Source organism: Schistocerca serialis, chromosome 9 (genome assembly GCF_023864345.2).
Source record: "Schistocerca serialis cubense isolate TAMUIC-IGC-003099 chromosome 9, iqSchSeri2.2, whole genome shotgun sequence".
Lineage (NCBI taxonomy): Eukaryota > Metazoa > Arthropoda > Insecta > Orthoptera > Acrididae > Schistocerca > Schistocerca serialis.
Window position 1 is genome coordinate 59581411 of NC_064646.1, and position 18073 is coordinate 59599483.

The 18073-nt window shown below is 44.7% G+C and overlaps 1 protein-coding gene across 1 annotated transcript in view; it reads right to left on the reverse strand.

Annotated features, from left to right (window-relative positions):
- Nucleotides 1-2490: 2490 nt before the first annotated feature.
- The window catches only part of LOC126419367 (uncharacterized), a 189763-nt gene continuing 174180 nt past the window's right edge, over nucleotides 2491-18073 (reverse strand). Inside the window, exons 5-6 of the mRNA XM_050086554.1 lie at nucleotides 16061-16254; nucleotides 2491-3193 (exon numbers count right to left, since the gene is read on the reverse strand). Of these exons, the coding sequence (XP_049942511.1) occupies nucleotides 3052-3193; nucleotides 16061-16254 (336 nt within the window). The 3' untranslated portion in view covers nucleotides 2491-3051. The remainder of the gene's footprint in view (nucleotides 3194-16060; nucleotides 16255-18073) is intronic.

Consider the following 18073-nt stretch of genomic DNA (forward strand, 5'->3'; position numbering starts at 1 on the left):
TAACGTCACAATCATTAAATACAGTATTAAGTTTTGTAAAAAATAGGAAGGCAGGTGGATTACGTGGAGTGAATACGGACCTATTAAATATAGTGGTACGATATGCAAATTAAGAATTTTACATCTACTCAATAAATTCTAGTGCAGTGACAGAAGACAGTCTGTATAGACCCAAGGTAGTCAACCTTTATTACCTATCTCTGTTAATCCATCGTGAACAAGGAAGAGCGGCTGGACAAGTATTTACCATAGAAAATTCGACAAATGGCCGTATGTTTTCAGAAGTTATTTTACTTAGACGACCAGTTTCATATCACATTAATGCCATCTTCAGGCCCCTATGCACTCATGGAGTTGTTTTCAAGTCTTCGGAGTACGCACTAAACAAACAAATTCACGGAATCCAGATACTGATGGCTCCAGTTATGCACGCATCGATGTATCTGAGTTACATGGAGTGCATAGGGCTCTGAAGATGGCATTAATGAGATGCTGAAGTTAGTCGTCAAAATAAAATAACTTCAGAAGACATACGGCGGTACGGCGATATTTCCTTGGTAAAATTTTTTACCTACCACTCAGTTTTGTTTCACTGTTGTAGGTTCTCATATGTTTTCTGCTAGTGTAAATAATTCGCCTCTACTGTACCGGGGCAAAGATAAATGAGTGCACTGCATGAGTAGTGAATAAGATCCTTGACTTTCTTGTTTTATCCGTGGTTGACTTGTTGGACAGTCTGTTGTGTAGCGCTGACATATTCTTTTTCGAGTTCCAGTAGAATGCAGTTGAGCTTTCCAGAGAATGAGATCTGTTGTTGTGAATCTGGCAGAAGCTACCTAGAATACTTTATTTTCTTTAAGTTAATAGAGAAGATTTTGGAGGAATTTTAAAGTTACCGGTATTTCTGTAATTTTTGAAATGAGAAAATTTTGTAATTGTTAGAGCCTTTTTGAGTTGTACAGTCGTTCTGCCAATAATGAGAGTTTGATTTCTTAAAAACGATTTCTTTAAAGTAAAACCTACCTCCATGATTCATAGTAAAGTTTTGAATTTCTATCGCGCGTGCATTGTGGCGTAAGACACACGAAGCAACAGATTGTTTCTGACAAAAAGAATTTAGAGTTGATTACCTGTCTTTAGCTGTTGCATCTACTAGTTTGTATTTCCTTTCGAGAACTTCAGCCCACAGCTCGTGGTCGTGCGATAGCGTTCTCGCTTCCCACGCCCGGGTTCCCGGGTTCGATTCCCGGCGGGGTCAGGGATTTTCTCTGCCTCGTGATGGCTGGGTGTTGTGTGATGTCCTTAGGTTAGTTAGGTTTATGTAGTTCTAAGTTCTAGGGGACTGATGACCATAGATGTTAAGTCCCATAGTGCTCAGAGCCATTTGAACCATTTGAGAACTTCAGTACTCGAGACACACACGCAAAACAAAGAGGTAACAGCATGCTGAGCAAGATGTAGTCACTTTTACTTCATTTCAGATCTCACCTTGCACTCTTCTGCATACAGTGTGTAGACAGAATTGTCAAGTATCGTGCTAGCAAATACGTTAATTTTCAGTGAATAGTATAGGAATTTAAAACAAATATTTTCTTCGGAATAGAGCAGTAATTAATTTTTGTGGATATTATTTGTCTAAGATTGCATTCATATGACGCACGGTCATAATATGTTTTGGTAATGATCTTTAATTATATAGTTTTCACTGAGCACACAATTAGTTTCTTTTGGCATTTATTGAGATTCATTTTCTTTACTTAAAATTTTGTTTTTGATTAAATTTACATACGCCAACATAGGGCCAACCAATAGTCAGCTTTGCTCAGCGGTTAAATATGTTACCTAAGCCACATGTTATACGAGGAAAAGGTTTTAGGAATCTATGTATTCAGTTTCTCACGTAGATAAAATTTGTATTGAAAGCTTACACTGTTTCTAATACAATTTTCTAACCAGCCACCAGTTACACTCTAATGATTATTTCTGAAGTAGGGAAGTATCTTTTCTGTATAGAGTTTGTAAAGCATACTAAGAATAATAATTACTTATCAGATACTTTACATCAAATATTAAGAAAACCTAATGAAAATGTTTTAAAACCACTACCGTCTACCGCCCACCGAGAAAACTCGAACCGGATTGATTACCACGGAAACAGACCGAAACTAATAGGACACCTCAATAAAGTTCATGCAGCAGCTGATGGTGCAACTACGTAAATATGTGTTTCATTAAACGTGTTATAGCCGTGGAGCACCGAACAGCTAAATTACATCACTAACATGTCGATGTTGACGAAATTTTAAGCTCCAGCTTGCCATTTTTCATTTACATACAATTTATTACAGGCATTGCTGTTACGAATATAGAAATGAGAGAATTTGAAGAAACGGGAGAAATTCTGTACAGGATAGTTGAACTTTACTTGACACAAGAAATAATTCATTATTTTCACAAGAACAGATTTTATTGCATGATTTTATGTGCTTTTCCACCCCTAGTAACATAAACAGTTCAAATGACATACACAAATATAGACAAAAGAAATGATTGTTTCTTATTCCAGATAATTTCTCACATGAGTAAGCTACAAAAATATTACTGCATTGAATATATTTAGTACTAAAACCTGTTAGAAAACGCAGAGTATTATTATAGCAACTCAACAGTGAGATGCAACAATGTTTTGTGAAGAGTATGGTTTCATTTTTCTCACTTATAAGGAAAATATAATTTTACTATCATCTTTAATCTGTATATACGGTCAACCTTCTTTAGGTGCAATTACTCACATAGTTTCAGATGCGCATCTTTTCAAAATTGCAAGCACTTAGTGGCACGTTTGTAAACCTTTGCAGTCTTCCGCATCCCCGCTGCGTGGAAAGATCAGATTTGATACGTTCTTCGTAAAGAGCAGTAGGTGACGACCACAGTAAAGTCCACAGAATGATAACTGTCTCCTCTATAGTCGCTAGCACACTGTTCCTGGTACTGGAGGAGGAAGTTTCCTCCAGGACGGGTGTGCAGACCCCGGCGCAGCGACCTCGCAGGCTAGGCGGCGGGTGTTCGCGACACGTCGACGGTCACGCCGTCAGTGCCGACGTAGCGGTAGGCGTAGCTGCCCAGCGTCTTGTCGTGGGCGTTCAGCTTCAGCTGGCCTCGCTCGTCGAAAGCGCTGCCGTCGTCGACGAAGCTGCGACAAACGGAACGAGTCTGCCTCGTGACTGCCAGGATACACGCTCTCCAGCAACAGGGAGCACCTTGCTTTCAACGGTAACTATATGATAAATATACACTACTGGCCATTAAAATTGCCACACCAAGAAGAAATGCAGATGATAAACGGGTATTCATTGGACAAATATATTATACTAGGACTGACATGTGATTACATTTTCACGCAATTTGGGTGCATAGATCCTGAGAAATGAGTACCCAGAAAAAAACAACTCTGGCCGTAATAACGGCCTTGATACGCCTGGGCATTGAGTCGAAGAGAGCTTGGAGGGCGTGTACAGGTACAGCTGCCCATGCAGCTTCAACACGATACCACAGTTCATCAAGAGTAGTGACTGGCGTATTGTGACGAGCCACTTGCTCGGCCACCATTGACCAGACGTTTCCAGTTGGTGAGAGATCTGGAGAATGTGCTGGCCAGGGCAGCAGTCGAACATTTTCTGTGTCCAGAAAGGCCCGTACAGGACCTGCAACATGCGGTCGTGCATTATCCTGCTGAAACGTAGGGTTTCGCAGGGATCGAATGAAGGGTAGAACCACGGGTCGTAACACATCTGAAATGTAACGTCCACTGATCAGAGCGCCGTCAATGCGAACAAGAGGTGACCGAGACGTGTAACCAATGGCACCCCATACCATCACGCCGGGTGATACGCCAGTATGGCGATGACGAATACACGCTTCCAATGTGCGTTCACCGCGATGTCGCCGAACACGGATGCGACCATCATGATGCTGTAAACAGAACCTGGATTCATCCGAAAAAACGACGTTTTGCCATTCGTGCACCCAGGTTCGTCGTTGAATACGCCATCGCAGGCGCTCCTGTCTGTGATGCAGCGTCAAGGGTAACCACAGCCATGGTCTCCGAGCTAATAGACCATGGTGCTGCAGACGTCGTCGAACTGTTCGTGCAGATGGTTGTTGTCCTGCAAACGTCCCCATCTGTTGACTCAGGGATCGAGACGTGGCTGCACGATCCGTTACAGCCGTGCGGATAAGATGCCTGTCATCTCGACTGCTAGTGATACGAGGCCGTTGGGATCCAGCACGGCGTTTCGTATTAGCCTCCTGAATCCACCGATTCCATATTCTGCTAACAGACATTGGATCTCGACCAACACGAGCAGAAATGTCGCGATACGATAAACCGCAATCGCGATAGGTTACAATCCGACCTTTATCAAAGTCGGAAACGTGATGGTACGCATTTCTCTTCCTTACACGAGGCATCACAACAACGTTTGACCAGGAAACGCCGGTCAACTGCTGTTTGTCAATGAGAAATCGGTTGGAAACTTTCCTCATGTCAGCCCGTTGTAGGTGTCGCCACTGGTGCCAACCTTGTGTGAATGCTCTGAAAAGCTAATCATTTGCATATCACAGCATCTTCTTACTATCGGTTAAATTTCGCGTCTGTAGCACGTCACCTTCGTGGTGTAGCAATTTTAATGGCCAGTGGAGTACATTCTGAGACAAAAGAAAAAGATGCACGAAGAAAAAACTATCGAATGTGACGGAAATCGGTAGACGTGGTGAGCATGTACAGACAAACAAATGGTGTCTGTTTCAGAAAAAAATCTCATTCAAGAGGAAGAGCTTCACAAATTAAACAAGTCAGTAAAGCGTTGGTCCACCTCTCGCCATTATGTAGGCACTTATTCGCCTGGCATTGATTGATAGAGTTGTTGGATGTCCTCCTGAGGGATATCGAGCTAAATTCTGCCCAATTGGCGCACTACATCGTCAAAATTTCGAGCTGGTTGCGGGACCCTGCCTATAATGCCCTCAATTTGGGAGAGACCTGGCGACCTTGCTGGCCAATTCAGGGTTTGGCAAGCACGAAGACAAGCAATAGAAACTCTCGTCGTATGCGGGTGGGCAATATCTCGCTGAACTGTAAGCCCAGGATGGCTTGCCATAAAGGTCTACAAAACAGGGCCTAGAATATTGTCGACGCATCGTTGTGCTCTAAAGGTGCACCGGATGAGAAGCTGCTGTGGAAAGAAATCGCACCCCAGAGCAACACTCCTAGTTATCAGGTCGCCTGGCGTGCGACAGTCGGGTTGGGTATCCCACCATTGTCCAGGGTGTCTCCAGACGCATATTCGGCCTGGAGTCTCAATGACTGGAGTACGATTAAGTGATGATTCCCGCTTCGAACTGAGCCCCGATGACGAGCAAAGGCGTGTCTTTAGATGCCTGAGCCGAGGTGGCTTACCAACCTGACTGCCGCCCACCGTACGATCCAACAAGCGGTAGAAACTCTCCCTTGAGCGGCCGGCTATTGCCTTGCTGAAATGTAACGTCACCAGATACATAGTCGCAGGTCATGGGGGCTCAGTTTGAAGCGGAACTCATCATTGAATACGACAGTAACCAAGTCACTAATATTACACGGCGGAGATGTGTCTAGAGACGTTCCGAACAGTGGTGGGACACCAGCCTATCACCCATCATACAGCCCGACAATCAGGAGTGATGGTATGGGGTGCCTTTTTTTTTTTTTTTTTTTTGTACTAGAACCTCTTTGGTTGTCATCCGCGGCACAATTACCGCGCAGCGATACGTCAACGATATTCTACGCCCCGTTTTGTTGCCCTTCGTGGGAAGCAGTCCTGGGCTTACAAATCAGCGAGATAATGCCCACCCACACGCACAGAGTTTCTATTGCTTGTCTTCGTGATTTTCAAATGTCTGCTTGGCCAGAAAGGTCGCCGAAGCTCCTCCCCCCCCCCCCCCCCCGCCCCCACTTGATAATGTTCGGAGCATTATGAGCAGGACCCACCAACCATCTCGGGATTTTGAAGATGTAGCCCACCAATTGGACAGGACTTCACACGATATCCCTCAGGCGGATGTCCAACAACTTTATCGATCAATGCCACTCCGAAGAACAGCTTGCATAAGTGACAGGTGTGTCAACGCGTCCACGACGAGTTCAGTTTCGTGACGCGTTTTCTCTTGAATAAATCATCAATTTTTTTCTGAAATTGTAATAATTTGGGTTTGTCTGTACATACACACCACATATACCGATTTCTGTCCCATTCGGGTAGTTTCTTCCTGTTGCGTCATTTTTTTTTCTTTTCTTAGATTGTAGTTCAAAAGTAAAGTGCAGTGGAATCAAATACTCGTGTAAAATCTGCCATGGCTAACTGACAAATTATTCAACTGACAAGTTATTTTCAATAGTACGTGGATAAATCTTGTCCTAAGTCTGCATCAGTATATGTGGGGGAAGGCTACTCAAACAAGCCTTAAGAAAATGGTGACCCCGACAAATTCTTCTTTACATCTCTTTAGAGAATCGAAATCCAGCGTATACTTTACAAATTATTTATTATGTAAAATAATAGCCGCTAAGAATGCGAACGAGAAAAAGATTGAAATTATCATCAAAGTCTTTTAGAAATCACTAAGTGCTCTCATTCTCAAACACTGTATCCATTTACTATGGGTACGCTGCCTCAAGACTTGGACAAAGTTTGTAATTGTAATACTTGTCTTACTGTGTTAAATCTGTAACATAAGATTATCCTTGCTAATGAGGAGATTATGGTAGCATTTTAAATTTTTAAAGTCAGCCAATAATTATAAGAAGCGTTGAAAGACATTGTTGCCGCTGGAAGCTGTTAGGCAGGCAATATGCAACTGGGAATGTGCACTGTGTTAGCCGTTTCGTGACATTTTGATTTATATATTTAACAAGGTCCGATCAGGAACATCAGGTCCTCTCTTACATCGGACCGTGGTTTCACATGTACAGTACCTTTTCTACTTCATAGTAACCTAAGAGACAAGTATTTTAGTATCACAAAAAATATTAATATGATGTGAGTGTCTATAGTGACAATACGAGTGAGTAATACTGACTATGAGCTAACAAAGTTAAGGGAATGTATTCGCAATTGCGAATGTGAACCAACATTGGAATGACGACAGTGAAAATTTGCGGCGGAATAGCACTCGAACATGGATTGCCCACTTTAAGTGAATGGTCGACTTAACCGCATCAGCTATCCATGCACGAATCACTTCCAGACCCAAATTTCTACACTCCGTCGTCAGTGTGTTACAATCAGCACTCACACGTTACATGTATTCCCGTACAAGAAGAAAATATTTATTGAGAGTCGAGGGTCTGGTGTTGGCGAGTAAATAAGGAACAGCAGTGCCTGTGTTATTAGAAAGTATGATGCAATGTTCCTTCGGACATTTTATGAATGTCTGGAGCAACTTTGCATCATACTTTCTAATAACACAGGCACTGCTATGCCGTAATATAATTAGTACTGGCAGTACTTTTACTACTATTGCAGCTGCCACTAATAATAATAATAATAGTAGTAATAATTATTATTATTATACTGGCGAATAGATGTCGTCAGTCCTGATGATGATAGGCAAAATGGTCTCAGAACGAATTTTTACTCTGCAGAGTGAACTAGTGAAGCTCTTTTGGAAGAAAGTAGGGGAAGCGGTATGTGGGGAAGCAAGGCTGTATGGGTGTAAGAGGGGGGGGGGGGGGGGGGGCGGCGGAAGGTTCGCGAGTCGCGGAGCCATGCCTGTGATAGCTCAGATGTGCAAAGTATCTTGTTGATTAGTGGTATACAAAGATTGGATGTAAGACCTGTGACGTAATGTGCGGTGTATTTTATTATGTCATAGATTTGATATAAAAGTAAGGTTATGCATACTCGCCCTAGACGGGCCTTTCTTTTCGGGCCATAGCGGCCATTCGGACCCGAGTAGCCGCCGTGTCATCGACAGCCAATGGCATCACTGGATGCAGTATAAAGTGACATCTGGTCAGAAAACCGCTTGCCAGGTCGTTTTCGGGTTTCTTGACCTCGAAACCGTTAACAATCGGTCGAGTAGCCTCACAAGGCTGATTGCACCACTCGTACTAGTCCTCCCCACAAACGAAAAACCTCTGACAGTAATGGGAACTGAATTCGGGTCCCCCGCGTGGCAGTCTCCCGTTTGCCACACAGCTCTGGGAGCCGACAGAATTGCTATAGATGTTAGTACGAGGGTCACTCCAAAAGAAATGCGCACTATTCTTTTAAAAAATCCGTCTTTCATTATACACTCCTGGAAATGGAAAAAAGAACACATTGACACCGGTGTGTCAGACCCACCATACTTGCTCCGGACACTGCGAGAGGGCTGTACAAGCAATGATACACGCACGGCACAGCGGACACACCAGGAACCGCGGTGTTGGCCGTCGAATGGCGCTAGCTGCGCAGCATTTGTGCACCGCCGCCGTCAGTGTCAGCCAGTTTGCCGTGGCATACGGAGCTCCATCGCAGTCTTTAACACTGGTAGCATGCCGCGACAGCGTGGACGTGAACCGTATGTGCAGTTGACGGACTTTGAGCGAGGGCGTATAGTGGGCATGCGGGAGGCCGGGTGGACGTACCACCGAATTGCTCAACACGTGGGGCGTGAGGTCTCCACAGTACATCGATGTTGTCGCCAGTGGTCGGCGGAAGGTGCACGTGCCCGTCGACCTGGGACCGGACCGCAGCGACGCACGGATGCACGCCAAGACCGTAGGATCCTACGCAGTGCCGTAGGGGACCGCACCGCTACTTCCCAGCAAATTAGGGACACTGTTGCTCCTGGGGTATCGGCGAGGACCATTCGCAACCGTCTCCATGAAGCTGGGCTACGGTCCCGCACACCGTTAGGCCGTCTTCCGCTCACGCCCCAACATCGTGCAACCCGCCTCCAGTGGTGTCGCGACAGGCGTGAATGGAGGGACGAATGGAGACGTGTCGTCTTCAGCGATGAGAGTCGCTTCTGCCTTGGTGCCAATGATGGTCGTATGCGTGTTTGGCGCCGTGCAGGTGAGCGCCACAATCAGGACTGCATACGACCGAGGCACACAGGGCCAACACCAGGCATCATGGTGTGGGGAGCGATCTCCTACACTGGCCGTACACCACTGGTGATCGTCGAGGGGACACTGAATAGTGCACGGTACATCCAAACCGTCATCGAACCCATCGTTCTACCATTCCTAGACCGGCAAGGGAACTTGCTGTTCCAACAGGACAATGCACGTCCGCATGTATCCCGTGCCACCCAACGTGCTCTAGAAGGTGTAAGTCAACTACCCTGGCCAGCAAGATCTCCGGATCTGTCCCCCATTGAGCATGTTTGGGACTGGATGAAGCGTCTTCTCACGCGGTCTGTACGTCCAGCACGAACGCTGGTCCAACTGAGGCGCCAGGTGGAAATGGCATGGCAAGCCGTTCCACAGGACTACATCCAGCATATCTACGATCGTCTCCATGGGAGAATAGCAGCCTGCATTGCTGCGAAAGGTGGATATACACTGTACTAGTGCCGACATTGTGCATGCTCTGTTGCCTGTGTCTATGTGCCTGTGGTTCTGTCAGTGTGATCATGTGATGTATCTGACCCCAGGAATGTGTCAATAAAGTTTCCCCTTCCTGGGACAATGAATTCACGGTGTTCTTATTTCAATTTCCAGGAGTGTACATGTTTGACAGTTTTACGGTGTGTAGATACATCATTTAGGAACAATATTTTCATTTCTCCACATAATTTCCATACCTCTCAACTGCCTTACGCCATATTGGAACCAGCGCCTGTATACCCACACTGTAAAATTCTGGACCAGCCTGTTGGAGCCACTGTTTACCAGCGTGCACAAGGGAGTCATCATCTTCAAACCTTGTTCCACGAAGAGAGTCTTTCAGTTTCTCAAAGAGATAATAGTCACATGGAGCCAGGTCAGGACTGTAAGGCGGGTGTTTCAGTGTTGTCCATCCGAGTTTTGTGATCGTTTCCATGGTTTTTTGACTGACATGTGGCCGTGCATTGTCGTGCAACAGCAAAACATCCCGCTTTTGCCGATGTGGTCGAACACGACTCATTCGAGCTTGAAGTTTCTTCAGTGTTGTCACATGTGCATCAGAATTTATGGTGGTTACACTTGGCATGATATCCACAAGCGAGAGTCCTTCGGAATCGAAAAACACCGTAGCCATAACTTTTCCAGCAGAAGGAGTGGTTTTGAATTTTTTTTTCCTTGGGTGAATTTGCATGATGCCGCTCCATTGATTGCCTCTTCGTCTCTCGTGAAAAATGATGGAGCCATGTTTCATCACCTGTCACAGTTCTTCCAAGAAATTCATCTCCACCGTTCTCGCACTGTTCCAAAAGTTCGATGCTTACCGTTATTCTTGTTTCTTTGTAAGCCACTCTCAACATCCTGGGAACCCACCTGGCACAAACGTTTTTTAACGCCAACACTTTCAGTATTCTGCAAACACTTCCTTACCCTATCGCAACGTAGCGTGACAATTCGTCCACTGTGATGCGCCTGTCAGCAGTCACAAATTCGTTAACTCTCTGCACATTGTCTGGAGTGTGTGCAGTGCGAGGCCTGCCGCTACGACGACAATCCTCAATATTGCCGTGCCCGCTTTCATCACGCAACCTGCTTGCCCACCGACTAACTGTACTGCTATCGACAGCAGCATCTCCATACACCTTTTTCAACCTCTTGTCGATGTTTCCCACTGTGTCGTTTTCACGGCAAAGGAATTCTATGACAGCGCGTTGCTTCTGACGAACGTCATATGTAGCAGCCATTTTGAAGGCATGCTGTGACGGCGCCACTCACGGGAACTTGTTGAACTAAGTTTGAAAACAAGCGGGAAGGATGTATCTACACACTGTAAAACTTTGGCTTGGCTCTGAGCACTACGCGACTTAACTTCTGAGATCATGTCACCTAGAACTTAGAACGAAGTAAACCTAACTAACCTAAGGACATCACACACATCCATGCCCGAGGCAGGATTCGAATATGCGACCGTAGCGGTTGCGCGGTTCCAGACTGAAGCGCCTAGAACCGCACGGCCACACCAGCCGGCTGCAAAACTTTCACACATGCAGAATGAAAACTGTATTATTTTGGAGTATTTATTTTGGAGTGACCCTCGTATATACCATGGAAGCTTTGCGTCGCCAGATACATAAGCTCTTGCAAGAGATGCAACATGCAACCGTAGGACTGGAGAAGTTTACACTGAGGTGACAAAAGCCACTCCTAATGTTGTGTCGAAGCCGGCCGGGGTGGTCACGCGGTTCTAGGCTTAGTTAGGTTTAAGTAGTTCTAAGTTCTAGGGGACTGATGATCTCAGATGTTAAGTCCCATAGTGCTCAGAGCCATTTTTGAAGAAATTTCGCGGTACTGGGCTAACGGATATGTTCGCCGTACATCCCACATTGATTTCTGGTGTTATATCACGTAGTGTTGCTCCACTGTTAGCGGTGACAGTCTAACCAAACACCGCTACTTCGGGTCGTTGTCAGTGTGGTGAGAGGTAATGCCTGAAACGGATAGTCTTGGCATACTCTTGACATTGAGGATTTCGGAATACTGAATTCCCTAAAGATTTTCAAAATGGACTATCCCATGCGTCTAGCTCGAACTACCACTCCGCGTTCAAAGTCTGTTAGTTTCCGTCGTGGGGCCACAATCGCGTCGGAAGCTCCTTTCACATGAATCACCCGATTGCAAATGACAGTTCCAAATGGTTCAAATGGCTCTGAGCACTATGGGACTCAACTGCTGTGGTCATTAGTCCCCTAGAACTTAGAACTACTTAAACCTAACTAACCTAAGGACATCACACACATCCATGCCCGAGGCAGGATTCGAACCTGTGACCGTAGCAGTCGCACTGACAGTTCCATCTGTGCATTGTCCTTTTATAGCGTGTGTGCGCAATGCTACCGCCATCTGTATATGTGCATATCGATATCCTGTGGCTTTTGTCACCTCGGTGCATTGGGAGAAATGGAAAAGGAGCTCCAGAATAACATCAACATAATAGCAAGGAACTGTGAGAGTTCAGATTTTTGGTGTATACTGAGTCAATTCAAAACACTAGAATTCCAAGTTTATAATAGCTCAAGTGAAATATGACAACCACATTATATAGGCAGGACTCCAGACATTTCATCAATGGCAGTGGTGAAGCACAAGAAGAAAAGAAGTAGGAAGAATTGCTGATCAGAGGATTTACATAAAATTCTAGTGAAGCGGGTATTCCTGTATTCATTGACTACTCAGTTCAGCACAGTACGTCACTTCAGAATTCTAGTCGTAGTGTGGATGACATGCTGACACCGAGAAGTTAAAACATCGGTCAACACTGGAAGGGCGCAGAAGCGCTTTTTCCACATTGCTTATCCTCGGACACCAGACCGGCATTCACCTAAGGGTCTGTGGAAAACCGGCTAATAGCAACATCCAGGATGGCCGCTACACCGAACCTCGTGATTAGTCCACCGCACAATGAGCCAATTCTCTTCAAAATCTGGACAGAATAGAAAAATGGATATAAAATCCCACAAAACTGTGTTCTTTGTAGATTCTTTGGTCACTGATTAGGAATCAAACGTCAGAACTACAAAATTCAAAATGGGGGATCCAATTTGGCAGATCAAAAATTATTAATGTAGTAGATTCGAATAAAACTACGAGTATAATGTTTTATGAGGTCGCTGATAACGAATTTGAAGCCTAAATTGCAGTATCGAAATGCTGTATTCGATATTTTATATTTTTCAATCTACATCATAGTCATAGATCACGTAACTAATGAGGAGGTATTGAATAGGATTGGGGAGAAGAGAAGTTTGTGGCACAACTTGACTAGAAGAAGGGATCGGTTGGTAGGACATGTTTTGAGGCATCAAGGGATCACAAATTTAGCATTGGAGGGCAGCGTGGAGGGTAAAAATCGTAGAGGGAGACCAAGAGATGAATACACTAAGCAGATTCAGAAGGATGTAGGTTGCAGTAGGTACTGGGAGATGAAGAAGCTTGCACAGGATAGAGTAGCATGGAGAGCTGCATAAAACCAGTCTCAGGACTGAAGACCACAACAACAACATCATAGTCATAGTTCGTTGCTTGCGTCAGTAATGTTTTCAGAAGTGTTGTCTGGTTGTCGACAGGGAGATGGTTCACAAAGCTGATCTTTTACCTCAGATGGCGTCTGTTTATCTTCTTCAACTGTCATTTTATGGACTCTGAAGATAAATGGTTCTGAAGTGCCACAAGCTGATGAAATGCAGGACTATTTGTATGCAAAATCTTCTCGATAGCGCCGGCTATCCTTACTCCGATTTTCTTGCACATTTTCAGATAGCTGACCAATTGGCATTGGAGCAGCTTCGATTACGGCATATCTGCTCATCAGAAGTATGTGGATTGATGTCGATATCGGGTATTGTTGCAGAATATCGTGAGACCAGAGCAGCTGGCATCCGACTTTCGCGAAATATAATTTTCTTCACAGCTCTTGATAGATATGTTGTAGTTATGAAGTTATCCGTACGAAATTTGAATAGTTTTGCAGTATTTTGGGAAAAAAAGTATTACTAGAGGGAATTTTGAACTTGTAAAAAAATTAAATGTCGATTTCTGAAAAAGAATTATTTTGAACTTGTAAAAAAATTAAATGCCAATTTGTGAAAAAAATTATGTTCAAAATTCCGAATAGCTCCCCAAGAATTCTACAGACAATAGTTTATGAGATAACTGCAATAATGGGAGAACGATTTTTACCGTGTGGCACTGCCCACCAAAAACGTGCAAACATGCGCACACAGATACATTTGAACTCGTTAAATATTGTATTAAAGTAGTAGGAGCCCTATTTACAAAAGTGGAGCCACGCAGAGGAAATTTTGTAGCCAAAGATTTCGGGTAATGTTGGTAGCAGTTTAGTTTTAGGTCTATACACGTCACTATACCAGTTAAAAATGCCATAAACATAGCTTCTGGAGTGCCTCCCATCTTATTTTATCTTCAAAACTAGACAGGATAGCTGTCAATACGAGGGTTGTAGAGAAAGTAAGTTCCGATCTGTCGCGAAATGGAAACCACAGTGAAAACAAGAAATGTTTTATTTGCAACAGTTAGCTACTCCTTCCATCTTCTTCACTACATAGTTGCCGCTCCAACTTCGAGTTTTGTCTTAGTGTTGTATCAACTTTCCAATATCCTCGTTATAAAAAGCAGCCGCCCGTGCTTTCGGCCAGTTATCTGGACTGGTATGCAGCACGCTGCCTGTGGAAAAATTTTGGCTTCATAGCCATAGGTTCTTGTGAGCAGAGATGAGACTCACAGGGAACCAATTACGGACTGTATTGTGGGTGATCAAACACTTCTCATCGGAAACGCTGCAGGAGCGTCTTCATTGCTCCTGCACTGTGCGGTCGAGAATCGGCTTGAAGACTTACTTTACTTTTTCGTGTCCGGAAACTACTACTTGTTTGCCCAATATTGAGCAATATCCAATACTTCTTCTTTAGCCAGCCATAGATCGTCGAAGGTGCATCTGTGGGGGCAGGCAGGGCATTGTAGGAGATGTTCCATGTCCTGTCGAGGGCCGCAGTCGCATTTGCCATCATTTTCGTCCAACAAGTCCCATTTGATCAGATTAGATTTCACAGGAGCCACCCCAGTTCTGACGCGGTTAAGCATTCTCCAGGTTTTGCAATCACCAGAGACGCCGCTTGGTGGGTCCTCTCTTAGCGGATAGTAGATGGGGGGCTCTTCTAAGGCGCAACTTAGGAAACGGCGTCTGGATTTGAGTCTGCTGGGGCCACACTCTAGGCCAAATATTGAGTGACGGGCTTCAGAGGTTTGTTTTAGCTGCTCGGTATGTTCATGAGCTTTCCTACGTGAGTCAGGGTTTGTGAAACCTGCGGCCCTGTGAAGATTTTCTATGGGGGTTGGTTTCGTGCAGCCTGTCACTATCCTGCATGTTTCATTCAAGCTAATATCTATCTTTTTTGCGTGGCAGGATCTGCACCATACCGGGCAGGCATATTCGTCAGTTGAGAAGCACAAAGCTTGGGCTGAAGTTCTAACCACGGTAGGTTTGGCACCCCATTTGCTATTGGATAGCTTTTTTATTAGGGAATTTCGTGCTTCTACTTTTTTGCGTGTTTTTTCGCAATGATATTTGTATCTCAATGTTGTGTCCAGCACGACGCCAAGGTAGGTGGGAGTATCTGTGTGTTCTAGTAGTGTCCCATCCCAAGTAACGCTGAGCCTGTACTTTGCCTGCCTCGAGTTCAGATGTAATGCACTCACTTGGGTTTTGGAGGGATTGGGTTTTAGAGAATTGAAGAAGGAGCTGCTCGACAGTTGTGGTATGTGGGTTGCATGACACAGGTGAAATCTCTAACCAGGCCCTCATACTTGGCGGGGGAAGCTATTCCCTACGTATCTTTACGTGCTCACTGTTCACTCAGAACTGAAAAGAGCGACGCGACATGATCTACGGGCATACTAGAGACACTACTCAACACATCTGTGCAAAGCTTTACCGGATTTTCCCAGTGGTTTCCATTTCGCGACCGATTGGAACTTACTTTCTGGACAACCCTCGTATATGAAACAGGGCAAACTAATAGTTTCTGAAAAATGTGTCGTTGCGGGATTCACTGTTTCTAGTCAGCTGCTATGGTGCGTATCATATCGACTTGAGACTGTAATGGTGTCGCAGCATTGGCCAAGTATGCACCAGTGCAAACTACACAAGAGATCCGTGGACTAAAGTTGGAGTGCGCATCATTTCTTCTATTCTGTCCAGGTTTTGAAGCGAGTTGGCCGACTGTGCTCCGGGCAGATTCGATCCAGTACCGGCGCTCCTCTTCACCGCACCTCTCCAGCCTGGACACGGCAATGTGGCACTCATGGATATCCAGGTGAGTTACAGAAGCCCTGAATTATTACATTAGCCATTATTACCGGTAGAGGAAGGAGGTGATGGCGTTGTCGGTGTCCCTCTTGACGAAGTGCCTCTTCTTGTGGTGATCTGACGCCGGCAGCGAGAACCGGTGTGGTGGCTCTGGTATAGCTGTCTGTTCTGCAGAATCATATGGCCGCACTGGCAGCTGCGGGGGCGGTGGAGGCGGCGGAGATGGCAGGCTGGGTTTCTCCGTCTGTGGACACCAACACACACACACACACAGCGCTGTAGTCTGTTCTGGAGCGAGGCGACTTGAGTTAAACAGCCTAGCACAGAACCGCCACAATCAACGTGGTTTTATCAAGCAGTACTTTTGTGGAGCAAATGCTCTCCTGGTGACTGACTTAGCTGATACGTTCATTGACAAAATTAACGAAGCGTTCTATGGTCAAGTTTGACACTTCAGATCTAAAAATCAGTGTGCAATGAGGGACTGTCTCATTACTGTCAGGAACTAGCTCCTGTGTGCATCCTGTTTCTACTGTTTCTAACTAAACATCATGTACTTAAAAATGTAACACAAAGGCACAAAGGGTGAGTTGGAAAAATAAATGAATGTCAGTTGTAGGGCAAAGCCTGTTCTATCCCACACTGTGGGTGGCATACATTAAGGCTCAAACTTGACTGATTGATTTATGACCTTAACCTATTGTTACGCTAATTGATTTATGATCCCAATTTAGCATAGCATTTGTAAGTAGGCTGTTTATGTTTTCTTATTGGCAACGTTACGTAGCGCTCTGTATGAAAATCACTGGCTGTGCTGTGTGCAGTCTGTGGCTAGTTTGCATTGTTGTCTGCCATTGTAGTGTTGGGCAGCGGCAGCTGGATGTGAATAGCGTGTAGCGTTGCGCAGTTGGAGGTGAGCCGCCGGTAGTGGTGGATGTGGGGAGAGAGATGGCGGAGTTTTGAAATTTGTAAGACTGGATGTCAATTATGACTATTAAGGTAAATACATTGTTTGTTCTCTATCAAAATCTTTCATTTGCTAACTATGCCTATCAGTAGTTAGTGCGTTCCGTAGTTTGAATCTTTTATTTAGCTGGCAGTAGTGGCGCTCGCTGTATTGCAGTAGTTCGAGTAACCAAGATTTTTGTGAGGTAAGCGATTTGTGAAACGCATAGGTTAATGTTAGTCAGGGCCACTTTTTTTGTAGGGATTATTGAAAGTCAGACTGCGTTGCACTAAAAATATTGTGTGTCAGTTTAAGCACAGGCGTGTACAATTGTTCAAAAAGGGGACGTTTCACATTAGGTTAAGGTCATAAATAAATCAAGTTTACCCGTGCATCTATGCAACCAGCAATATGGGATAGAACTGGCTTCTCCAACTATTAATGCCAGTGACGCCAGTAATGGTATGTATGGACTCTGAGAAGTGAGATACACGTGTTGTCCCATGCTAAGACCATTTCACATTTCAAATTGGAGACCATGTTCTCCTATGCCACGAACTGCAGGTGCATTATAGTACAAGAATGAAAGGGAGCAGCGACTGAATATGTACTAAAGTTGAGGTACTCAGAACTGTATGATTCTTGAATGCAAAACGTTTACTTACATACAGATTCTCTGTGAAATTCTGACATTGTATGAGTCAAATGTAATGTCTCGTCCAGCAGTGATGAAATGGCGACAGTAATCTGACTAAGGCCAAACAGACTTGATCAACCCATCACAGATGTGGGCGATGCTGATCGCGAAAGAAGACTACCGACATCGACCACAGATGACAACACCCAGGCTGTTGATGAAGTAGATTAAGGAGACAAGAGATTTTTCAACAATGAAGACTCTGACATAGAGGTCCTCAAATCACTTGTGACGAAGAGCAGATTTCTATCACTGAGGACTAATGATTGGTAAAATGTTCTGACCATTGTTTAGAGCAACTTGGTTACTGTGCTGAGAAATATTGTGACATAACTGTGTCAGTTTCAAGTATAGGACAACACTAAACAAAAATTACTTTTTGATCGCCATAATAATGTGTCACTTGGGTCCTCTTATATG